The sequence below is a fragment of the Labeo rohita genome, chromosome 6 (assembly GCF_022985175.1).
Source record: "Labeo rohita strain BAU-BD-2019 chromosome 6, IGBB_LRoh.1.0, whole genome shotgun sequence".
NCBI classification, from domain to species: Eukaryota; Metazoa; Chordata; class Actinopteri; order Cypriniformes; family Cyprinidae; genus Labeo; species Labeo rohita.
The window spans coordinates 3902125-3914076 of NC_066874.1; the positions used below are offsets into that span (position 1 = coordinate 3902125).

General features: G+C 39.4%; 2 protein-coding genes across 2 annotated transcripts; both read left to right on the forward strand.

Moving 5' to 3' along the window:
• Nucleotides 1-400: 400 nt before the first annotated feature.
• Nucleotides 401-4773, forward strand: obi1 (ORC ubiquitin ligase 1). The gene is made up of 6 exons (XM_051111591.1): nt 401-601; nt 1432-1567; nt 1692-1783; nt 2073-2294; nt 3098-3186; nt 3321-4773. The coding sequence occupies exons 1-6, from the start codon at nt 530-532 to the stop codon at nt 4405-4407; spliced, it is 1698 nt and encodes a 565-aa protein (XP_050967548.1). The 5' UTR covers nt 401-529; the 3' UTR covers nt 4408-4773.
• Nucleotides 4774-5964: 1191 nt separating this feature from the next.
• pou4f1 (POU class 4 homeobox 1) lies at nt 5965-8851 on the forward strand. Its single transcript, XM_051111739.1, has 2 exons — nt 5965-6369; nt 6683-8851. Exons 1-2 carry the CDS (start codon nt 6247-6249, stop codon nt 7661-7663), a joined length of 1104 nt encoding a protein of 367 aa, XP_050967696.1. The 5' UTR covers nt 5965-6246; the 3' UTR covers nt 7664-8851.
• The last annotated feature ends 3101 nt before the right edge of the window (nt 8852-11952 follow it).

The window sequence follows — 11952 nt, forward strand, 5'->3', positions numbered from 1 at the left end:
TAATAATAATAATAATTATTATTATTATTATCATTATTATTATTTACTAATACAATTTCTACTAATCTAATTACATATTAGTTATCTACAACTACTCCTGCTAATGATAATAATAAACATATTATTCGATCTCATATTTTCTCATAGCAGCTGCAGCAACAACAGCAATAATAATATTCTTATGAGTTCGTGGTGGTGGTTGCTGAATTGCGGTAGTTTGTTTAGCAGAAAATATTAAATCCTATAGCGAAATATTAATAGAGATTAATTTTGAATTCGCTATGACCAGAAATTCTATGAAAACAAGATTTACTGCATAATAACTTTATTTTAACAACGTTACCTCAGAAAGGCATTAATTATTGTCTTCAGCCCTAACCGCAGGAAGTATGTGCAGTAGTCTACGGTGGACGCGTTTCGTTGTAGTAGTTTAGTACTCTTCGCTTGCCGTAGTCGCGTGTGCCGCTCGTTACTTTGTTTCTGAAGGAGGGAGTTTTGGATCATGTTTCACATGTGAGGACTGGAAATCATGGCACAAAGTTTTCAAAACGTCACTCTGTCACTGACTTTACCGATATCCTGCCAGATTTGCCTCGGAAAGGTAACAAACTTTTAATACACTTAGTTTAAATAAGCGACAGGAGTAAAACAGTCGTGCAGTGTGCGCGTCAACTTCATGTTTGCTCTTTGTTGAATTGTACAATTTATTTTATAAGCGTATATTTGCATATATAATTGCACCAGTCTGTTATCTTGCATTAAGGAAGATACGGTATAAATAATAGGTATGTTTTATAGATAACAAGGTTTCTATAACCTAAAACAGCGACAATAGTTTTTTTTAACAGTAGGACACAATAGGGCCCTTTTGTTTTTTCCCAAAACACAAAATCACAAGAACGACCAGCCAGCACTTACTTAAACACAAAAATCTGCTCCTCACTTTGCACTGCTGCCTTTGATATATTTTTATAATCAATAATCACAGATTAGGTAGGAGCGTTAAAGTTGTTTAAGATTTAATATCCAGTCGCTGCAAACTATTTAAAGCATTTACAAACACAGTACTTGACATGCATCAGCTGATCTGATTGGTGTGAGTTGAAGGTGGGCAGGGCAAGAGGCAGGATGGGAAAACTGACATGCTAAGGCACACATATATAGTGCTTTATACAATATAGATCGTTTCAAAGAACCCTTACAGGGAATAAATATACATGCATGCATTGTAAAGTCATATTTAACATTTAATTAATATTTAATGGTACAAATGTGATTAAGAAAAGGATTTGATCATTTGCTTGCAGTGATGTTTTTTGTACTTCCTGTTTATATATCTTTCTGTTGTGTTTGTTTCTGTTGGTCATGCATGATTTAATATTAACAGTCATGATGTTGCATTTACCTGTTGCTCTGATCTACACCTCCAAGGTTCGTCAGCCGGTCATTTGTTGCAACAACCATGTGTTCTGCTCCAACTGCATCAATGTTTGGCTGGAGAAGAGCAGTCAGTGTCCCACCTGTAGAGTGGCCATCACCCCAGAAAACCCCTGCAGAGAAATCATTGGTAATGTCAGCAGACCTCACCATCATATACTGTCATTTTTAAATTAAAGTTTTATGTGGGATGAGTGTGATGAAATATCTTTCTTTGTCTCTCTCTTTGTATGTGCGTGTATATGTGCTCACAGGAGCCACAGCTGACTGTGAGTCCAGTGAGAGCAATTCTGTTAAGAGACGCCTCCGAAAGACTCGAGGGGAGCTGCTTTTACGAGAATATGAGGTACTTCTAGTCAAACAGCCATGAAATGGTTTGATGAACAATGAATTTGCTTCCACATGTTGGCATTTCCACAAACGTCTGAAGAATTCCCTCTAAAAACAGTGCAAAATATGTGAACAAATCTCGGCTTCCTCATAGCTAACAAACTACTGAGCCATGAGACTACAAATTTAATTTCATGAGATTTTTACCACGTTTTAACACAATCTGCCTGTAAGAAATTGCCCTAGCTATGCAATGAAAGCCAAGAAGATTCATTCACTGAACTTATGAATCATCTGTCTTACAGGATGAAATCGAAACCCTCTCGAAAGAGAATGAGGACTTGAAAAGCAAAAACCTGAGCCTTGAGATGCAACTTAAGACGGCTGTGGAACCAAGCACGGTCTTGGTTCCTCAGAGTGACACCGGTACTGTCGACCCGAGCGCTCTGGAGGAATCGGCCAATAAGCTGAGAGTTGCCAATGACCTCTACAGGAAGGTCAAACAGGACCTCGAAAGGCTAAAAGAAGTATGAATGTGATTGCTGTTTTAAAAACAATTTAAAAATTGGTGAAAAACACACAAAACAAAAAAATATATAACCACATAATATAGCCATTTTAGGATAATCTGCACTGACTTAAGTCAACAATTTAACAATAATGCACATTCAAATGCACATTTTCTGTTTTCAAATATTTTGTAGTACGTTCTTAGAAAATATATAAAATGAAGAGTTTATTTAACATAAAAATAATGTCTCATTTCCCATTATTGAACTTTAATAATTAATTAATTGTAATAATATTTATGGTTTAAATAATGGTAAATAGTTGCATACAATACAATACAATATAATATAATATACACAATAAAAACCTGGGTTTTTTTCCTAATAGTGTGTGCAGGACATTATAGTCAATTTAAATAAAGTAAGCTGTGACATATTATACCCAAAAATTCTTCATACAGTGGACTACTAGTAAAATTGCTAAAAATTTGGGACCAGAAATTTGATTTGACACTTTGACCTGACCATGTTTTGTTGCATACCTTTCTGTTAAAGTCTGACATTATCAAGATGAATTTGTTCTGACACAATTTTACTTGAGTTCTTGTCATATTTTACTACCATTTTCTAAACTATAGTGAATAAACTGTGATAATATGAGAAATGTTGAAGATAAGGGGAAATATATATTTCCAGCTATTCTCTATATTCTAGATGAATTTTCACTGACTGCTGGAAATATGGGAAATGGTGTTATTTGTTTTCTGTGCTTAAAAATAAAAAAGAAACTACCCTGAAAGCATCATGCTTTTTTCCCTCAGGCTAACAAAACTCTGCGGTCCCAAAATTTTGACTTAATCCAGGAAAATATGCGCCTGAAAGCTGAAGTGGACAGCAGATCTCCTCAAAAGTAAGCACAATGCTCAAAATGTAATGTTGGTGAGGTGTACTGATTTGCGTTTTAAAAAATAGAGTAGATTATTCATATTTATTTAGTTCTTATTTATGTATCTTATTTGTGGTTTGTCTGTGTTTTACATTGAGGTTTGGCAGGTATACCGTTGCAGCTCTTGAGGCTAAAATTCATCAGTATGAGCGGGACGTGGCGCAGCTGAAAAGAGCTCTGGAGCGCAGCGATAAATACATCGAAGAGCTTGAAGCCCAGAACCAGAGGGACGGCCCTAAGTCTGAAGAAGGTGTTTGTTCAAACGCTGCCTCTGGAGGGACTCAAAACGGAGGGATTGAAAGAATCGCCCTGATGCGAAGGAGTCTGAGTGAAATGGAGGAAACTTCTGTTTGTACAGACCTGGGCCGCAAGCGTTCAGAGCTTCCCAACAACCATGGGCACCTCCTGACAACGTCTGATGTGTGCCAAAGGGTAGGTTTTCTAGGAGGGACCCTGACTCCACAGAAGGATGGACTCAAAGATGTTACGGTTCCCTCTACGCCCTCCTCTGCTCTCAGATCTCTAAGCTTGAAGAGTCCTGCGGTTTGTAGTGACCGAAAGTTAGGTCTCAAACCTCTCACTTACCTGAGAAGACTGAGTTTTGATGATTGCCAGGCCCCAACCAGTTCATCCTCAGTCAACCAAGGGGCTCCTTTTGGTCAGAAAGCCTCTGTGAGTTTGAACAAAGAGGTCTTGTGTGGAGGCTGGATAGACTGTGGACCCGATCTTCCCCGTTTGGATGAAAACAGAGGGGAGTTCAAGCGGTCCGAGGACCCTGTGGGTAACAGTGAAGCTTGTATGGATGCGGCGTACTTGGACAAGATCTCTGAGCTGGACTCTATGATGGCTGAAGGTGAGAGCTCCAGCAGGCAGGTCTCTCACCTTCCTCTGGGAGCATCATCATCAACTTCATCACGATCTCCAGACTTTGATGCCACCCAAATACCAGAACTGGATTTCTGTAGCAACCTCTTGGCTGATCCTGGAACAGCAAGAGAGCACCAAACCGCATCTTTGACACAGGAGACCACCCATTGTGATGCTGCTACGGCTTCTGAGGAGGAAGCTTCAGTTGTGGAGTTCAGTGCTGGAGTTATGGTGGAAAATCCCACACAGCCCACCAAACGCAAGTGTCCCCCAGGATTGTCCATCTCCAGTCCATCGAAACTCTCAAAACTAAAGTAGAAGAAGGAGCATCTCAAGTATTTTCCAGCATGGTCTCCTATTTGATCTGATTCAGTGGGTTTACCTTTCTGTGACTTTTTAGGAGTTCAACAAGATTTAACAGCCTTTCTTTTCCCTCAGGACCTTTTATTATGAATTTGCCTCACTGTTCATTATTATGACAGCAGTGTGTGCTGGATGATGTTACTGTATGTTATAAAACCATTTCAGTATCCTGAGGGGATCAGGTGTTAACATTATGCTTTTCTCTTGAAATTAAACAGATTTTTTTTCTATGGAATTTCAGTGGTTGTACAGAATTATGTGGCATTCTGAATATTCCTGTATTTGTGCTGTGAAAACAATAAATGATATTTGCACATGGTTTGAAAACATTGTCATTTTCTATTTTTCAAATATTTCCGTAAATGTTTTTGTATGTGGATGTTGTCTGAAAAAAAAAAAAAAAAAAAAAAACGGTTGTATGTCTACACATTATAGTTTCGTTTTCACATTTGCAATGATTTAGTGTTGTGACAACAAATGTCATCGTCGTAATTTTAATAACAGCGCATGCAAAAACATGTCTTCCTGTGTTTAATGGTGAATTATGCCTGTGTCATCACCGGAATACTAAACAAATCTGTTTAATACCCACCTCCTTCACAGTCTTTTAAAGAATTAATTAATGCTAGTGAATTAACACTTCATTAGCCCCAACTAGAAGCGTTAGGCGATTAAAAATTCATGCCGTGATTAGAGTTTAGTGAAATATACATGATAGTTAAAGTTGCGTAATCAATCAAGACAATGCCACCATGACTGGCGTTAACATGAGCGAAATTTAAATATTCCAATACAAATTCCGCTTCTGAAATTTATATAAATGCACTGATATTTCGATGTTTACGTAATGTGTAATGAATGTTTATGAAATGTATAAAGCGATTTCCGTTATATATTTGAATTATGTGTATGCATTCGTTTTCATCTGATATATACACGATCCGAGCTGATTAATAAATCAACGCGGTGCAACCAGTTCTTGCATAAACATTAGCTAAATTTAGGTTTGCGAATTCTACTGAATCAATAACGTTTACAGTTGACGAATTTTAATTCAAACGATTTTAGAAATAAATTTAAAACGATAACATTAAGTATTTTTAGATATTTCATTGGTTTCCATTTTTATTTTATTCATATTACACAAACAAATAGCCTGTTCATTGTATTTTAATATCGTTTAGAAAACACAGTTCTTAATTATTCTTAATTTTCTTAATGATCATAAAAGTGTCTGACCGTCTCGGATGTTTTTTTTTTTTTTTGTTTTTGCTTAACGTGCTTTAAAAAAAGTCAGACATTTAAACAGCCCTCATTTGCATATGGAACGTTAGCGGTTACATTGTCCCACTGTTTAACGCCAAGACATTCTTAATCGGTGGCGGCAGCGCGCAGGCGCGCAGAATCCACAGGTACGGAAGGAAGCCCCCCTCTCCGTCGTTAGGCCGATTTACAGTTCGAGGAGGACATGAGACGCGTAAAGGCGCGATGAGATGAGAGGAGGAGAAGAGAGTCAATCGCGCTCGTCTCGCGAGAATAGGCGAGGCTGCCGGACGAGATGTGAGGGACTCAGGTGTAAGAGCGCTCCTCATCCACACACAGCACAGCCAAACAGAGACACACACACTCACACTGCGGGCATCTCCTCTGTACCATCAGCAGCCGAGCGCTACCGCATCCGCCTGTGACTGCTGCGAGACGCCAGAAGAGGAGAGGGCGGGAGGCGCCGGACTCTCGCTTTGGTTTTTGTCCTCCTTTCGTGTGCACTTTATCTGAGCCGGATCCCGCGCAAACATGATGTCCATGAACAGCAAACAGCCTCATTTCGCCATGCATCCCAGCTTACCTGAGCACAAGTACACAACTCTGCACTCGAGCTCGGAGGCGATCAGGAGAGCCTGCCTGCAGACTCCACAGGTAAGGCGAGCTCCAAAACTTCTGCTTTTCTCCTCCCGCGTTCTTCTCCTGCGCGCGCGAGCGAGGAGGAGCGCTGGAGGCGCATATACTGCCTTAATGTTTTTTTCATGTATTCCACAGCAATCATCTGCACGCCTGTGATCTTTTCTGAAGGCATGCTCACTGAAGGCTCAGGCTTCACCCTTTTTTTGTATTAATTTTTATGACTGGAAGCCTCTTAAAAGGAATATTCTCTCTGTGTTATGTGTTGACACTATTCCCCAGCTGACATCTCCCCTTTCTCTTTCTTTTCTCTTTTTCTCCCCGACTCCAGCTCCAAAGCAACATCTTCGCCAGTCTGGATGAGACGCTGCTGGCCCGCGCCGAAGCTCTGGCGGCCGTGGACATCGCGGTGTCCCAGGGTAAGAGTCACCCGTTCAAGCCCGACGCCACGTACCACACGATGAACACCGTGCCATGCTCGTCCACCTCCACCGTGCCACTCGCCCACCACCACCACCATCACCACCACCACCACCACCAGAACCTGGAGCCGCCCGACCTCATGGAGCACATCAGCTCGCCGTCGCTCGCCCTGATGCCCAGCGCGCACGAGGGGGCCGGCGGAGGCGGCGGAGGAGGCGGCGGCGGGGGCTTGATCTCCACGTCGGCCCACCCGCACTCGCACATGCACGGGCTCACGCACCTGTCCCACCAGGCTGCTATGAACATGAACTCGCCGCTCACTCACCACGGCCTCTTGCCGGGCCACCACGGCGGCGCGCACCAAGGCGCGCCGGGACTCGCCAACAACGGACTGCCCTCCATTAACGACTCGGACACGGACCCGAGGGAGCTGGAGGCGTTCGCGGAGCGCTTCAAACAGCGGCGGATCAAACTCGGGGTGACTCAGGCAGACGTGGGGAGCGCGCTGGCCAACCTGAAGATCCCAGGCGTGGGCTCCCTGAGCCAAAGTACCATTTGTCGCTTCGAGTCTCTAACTCTGTCTCACAACAACATGATCGCGCTCAAACCCATCCTCCAGGCGTGGCTGGAGGAGGCCGAGGGCGCCCAGCGCGAGAAAATGAGCAAACCCGACATTTTCAACGGCAGCGAGAAGAAGCGCAAGCGGACCTCCATAGCGGCCCCGGAGAAACGATCTCTGGAGGCGTATTTCGCCGTCCAGCCCCGGCCGTCGTCGGAGAAAATCGCGGCTATCGCCGAGAAATTGGACCTCAAAAAGAACGTCGTGCGAGTATGGTTTTGCAACCAAAGACAAAAACAGAAGAGGTTGAAATTTTCCGCGGCTCACTGACGGACTATACTTCTAGGAGAAAACAAAATCAAACTTGACTTTTGGGGACCAAGGAACATCGCTTTGGCTCAAACGCGTGTGCTCATGATTAGTACCGTTTTATTTTCACAACTCATGTTTCTTTTCACTGTACTGGTGAATGTGAAGTATGCAAATAACAGGTAATCCAGATGAACTACTTTTCTGCGGTTCAACTCTACTTAGATTTTTTTTCTCCCCGACCCCAATGAATGACGAAAAATAGCCATTGATGGATTACCTCATAGTTTAACTCTATCCTAATTTATTATTTATTTATTTATTTATGTATTTATTTACGTTCGGCATATTTGTGTATTTATTCATTCGTACAGGGAACTGCTATATTTTTTGATTATTAAATGTGTTCAAAGCAGATCCCGTTTTCACAGTCTTGCTGATGAACTAATGTGATCATTCAGTGTTTCAAAGGTCTGCTCTGAGGAATACACAACTCGCTAGGAAAAGAAAACGAAGGAAATTATACAGAGTCCCTTTTAAATAATTAAGGTGGCAACCACCGCTCGTATTTGTTGAAATTGCACTGAAATCTACTGTTATTTAGATTGGTTAGATATATTCAAATGCTTTTTGTATATATATAAATATACGTACAAATGACACTTGCTCACCGTGCAAAACTCAATTCCCGATTTGTTATGTTCTGTTTATTTGTATTACGATGATTCTTTTGGCAAATCAGAATTCTTCCTCTGCGGATATTAGTTAACTCGCATGATAAAGATGATTATACTTACATTCTAAAGGAAAATTGTCCTAAAATATAATTTCGTTGGTTTGTATACTTTGGTTTGCAGTGCAAACATTCTATGCATTGAAAGAAAAAAAAAATACCAAGCACTACATAGAGTATCTACTGGTAGACCTTTGTGGATGGTGTAAGTCACTGTTTAATGCCTGTTTTCACATAAAGACACAACGTTGTTTGTCGTGTTAATTGTTCCTGAAAAAAAGTTGTAATGATTTTTATTTTGTGCACAAGTATGTTTACAAACAGCGACCACGTGCACATCACGAGACGTCTCACTCTGTCATACCTGTGCACCTGTCCAACAGTCTGCTGTCTTACCATCTTATCATCCAAACTTTTCTCCATTCTGTAAGCCAAATCCAGCTGCAGGGACACAAGTCCCGGCATTCTTCTAAATAAACGATGGAAAATCAAAGTAAAGGCTGTCATTGAGGTGTATGGAATGAGAATCTTATTCTACAACACAGACAAACACGTTTTTCGCTCTCAGACACATTCAGCCTGTTACGATTTACATTTACACATCAACAAGAAGTGTAAAATGTATTTATGTTTATTAGGATTCATAATTATCAGCACATACCCACTGCTATTTACACCTGATTTTATTTATTTTTTAAATAGTGCACTGCACAATTAAATTCATACAGTACTATTAGGAAAAAACGATGGACCCAGAAAGTTTTATGGCATAATTAAAACGTAATAGATAATTAACATACAATGGCGGAAAAAATTAACCCAATATTAGCACAACCCTCGCTTGTTTTAAAAGAGAAATCGATCCAATAACATTTCGCCTCTTTCTTTTTCTTTCTTTCTTTCTTTCTTCTCCATACAGCGGTTTAATTGACTTCCTTATCAGCGCAAATCTTTGATATACAGTCATTACTCCAGAAACATGCATTATTTATACATTTTATTTCTCTTCATTTCCATGATCTGGAATTCTCAGTCTAGACTGTGCATTCCGTTAGACCAGTAAAAACTGTTTTTTTTTTTTTTTACCATGAAATTCGCGTTTTTAACTTTGTTAATAAAGAAATGTCCTCAGTTTAACGAAATAAATAGCAGACAAAATTGTAAATAAAAGACAAAACGGACTATAATAATAATAATAATAATAATAAACAGTAATAACAACAAAATAATATTAGTAATAATTGTTAATAAACGTCGCACCATTTCGGCCATGATTCTACTTGAGCATTAAATTTAAATACCCTTACTACGGTTTATTAAATAATTCATGCTCTGTGGTTTGGAAAATTAATAAACGGAATACAACAAGACACTAATTAAAAAGCTCGGTAATTGTTATCGGCGCCCTAATGGGATGTTAGTGTGTCAAACAAATGGAATTTTTGGCCATGCACGTGTCTGCTAAATGAGGTAACATGAGCATTACATTAGATCTCCATCTGAATGCAATTCTGCGATTCCATATATGCTTATAATATATCAGCCGAAAACTCTGCGTATTATTTCCTCAAAACAGAAGCGAAGGCTGTGGAAAAGAGGACGTTTTTTTTACTCTGCCGAACTCACAATAAACATTTAATGAAGCCTGAGACCAGGCCGTCTCCAAACAGTGTCTTTTATTCACCCTCACAATGACTAAAGAAATGCGTCTAATTTCGAAAGTTTGTTTATTCATAAAAAAATGACACTGCAGATCTTTCTCACTGTAATATTGGAGAAAAATCCAGGGGGGAAGGGGTGGGGAGCTTTACATTTTGCTGCCTTTAAAAAAGATATGTTATATGTAGGTGATGCAATATTAATCGCGCTTTGCTGATATAAAATGCAATATTTTCAGACAGCTATCGGGGTTTTTCAGGGAAGCACTTGATGAAAGCAGGTCGCAGCTGCAGTGCTGCTGGAGAAAGAAACATTTATTGCTACTGTTTGGCTTTTGGCAACGAAGAGGAGAACGCAGTGAGTATATGGACATTTTCTTCGGGAAAGAATGACTCGTTTGATTTGACTGGCTTTTAAATTCTCCCAATCTAGACGTGCATTTAGATTGTTTTGTAATTCGACGCTTCATTGGTGCGACATCTTATTAAGACAGAGCAGTTTTTCATTTTCAGCTTTAGTTTACAAGTGCCATCGAGTGAGTTTGTGGCATCCGACAATGCACAATGTCAGTCTCAATTTGTTTTCTATTTTATAACAATTTCTGCAAACGAAATTCGAAATGGCAAGTTTACAGCTGTAGTAATTTTCATTCGGCTTTATGCTGTCTCCCTTGGAGTTCAGTTTTGAGATCGAGTTTTCTTCTTACACTATAAAATGTTTTGTTAAATAATCTAAAAACGTATTTATGATAAGAACTAAACTTAACTCGTTTATTAAAGTCAAATGAATTATTTAATATCACTGCATTAACCTGACTACATTAATTTACCTAAATGAAAATCATCTTTAAGAGTCAGTTAGAAACAGCTCGCTTTTACAGTGAAGCTGTATTTTGAAGACTTTATAATCAGTTATCCTAACATTTTTATCATTTAGATATATATTTTTAAACTGTGTACGACTTTTTAAACACAAAAACCACCAATTCGCTAAGTCTCCCTTTTATATTAATTTAAAACTTCGTCTAAAACTACATTTTGCCTGCGTTTGACGCCACCGAAAAGCGCAAGCGCCATATTTCAGCACCACGAACAGCTCCCTCGCAGATTGAAGAGTAATGCATTATTGAGAGTCTATATCAAACAGCTCTAGGGTGCTGCTGTCTTTCTGCCTGCACTAAAGCCTCTAATATGTTAATGGCCGGAGGGGATGCCGCAGGTACAGATCCCAGCTGCTTCATGAGCCATATGTCAGCCGGTTTGCCTCATGGATCTATTAATCAAGAGATACTTCATCAACACAACTCAACAGCATCCCACCCTCAAAGTTCAGCTGCTACAAACAGCGACAACAAGAACACCGGCTAACCCATTTAAAGCAAAAAGAGAAACACTCTGCGGATGGATGTGAAAAAGAGAAAAACACGAGCAATTGGGGAAACTTAAAGATGTGAGCTGTGCGGTTGTATAGGTTTTTACACGCTTAAATGCATGAATTAATAGAGCATCCTTAGTATAATTTTTAACCCTTGATAAAACAAATTAAAATATTTTTTTTCCTGCAGAAATCAAACCATCTGGATGTTATAGATTTTAATTATTTTAAAATAAGTTTGTTTTTTTTTTTTAACTGAGATCAAAATCAAATGTGAACGTCATAAAATAAATAAAATGATTAACCTCAGATTTATCAAGGAGAACCTCCCTATTGGCCTACAATTATCAAATCTGTGTGACTTAGAGAAAACTCAATTATTTGACTTAGAGAAAACTCAATTATTTTTTGGCAAATGAACGTGGCCAATATGTAACCTTTTTGTTATTTATGTGATAAATTAAAATATGTATTTTGAAGTACTAAAAACACATTTAAATAAACTATTATATGTCTACATGATGGCATGAACCATTTATTTATT

Coding starts and splice junctions, on each gene's coding strand:
- obi1 (XM_051111591.1), top strand. CDS start 530: ATGGCACAAAGTTTTCAAAACGTCACTCTGTCACTGACTTTACCGATA. Junction 1,784..2,072: donor TGCTTTTACGAGAATATGAG/GTACTTCTAGTC, acceptor TCTGTCTTACAG/GATGAAATCGAAACCCTCTC. Junction 2,295..3,097: donor ACCTCGAAAGGCTAAAAGAA/GTATGAATGTGA, acceptor TTTTTCCCTCAG/GCTAACAAAACTCTGCGGTC.
- pou4f1 (XM_051111739.1), top strand. CDS start 6,247: ATGATGTCCATGAACAGCAAACAGCCTCATTTCGCCATGCATCCCAGC. Junction 6,370..6,682: donor CCTGCCTGCAGACTCCACAG/GTAAGGCGAGCT, acceptor CCCCGACTCCAG/CTCCAAAGCAACATCTTCGC.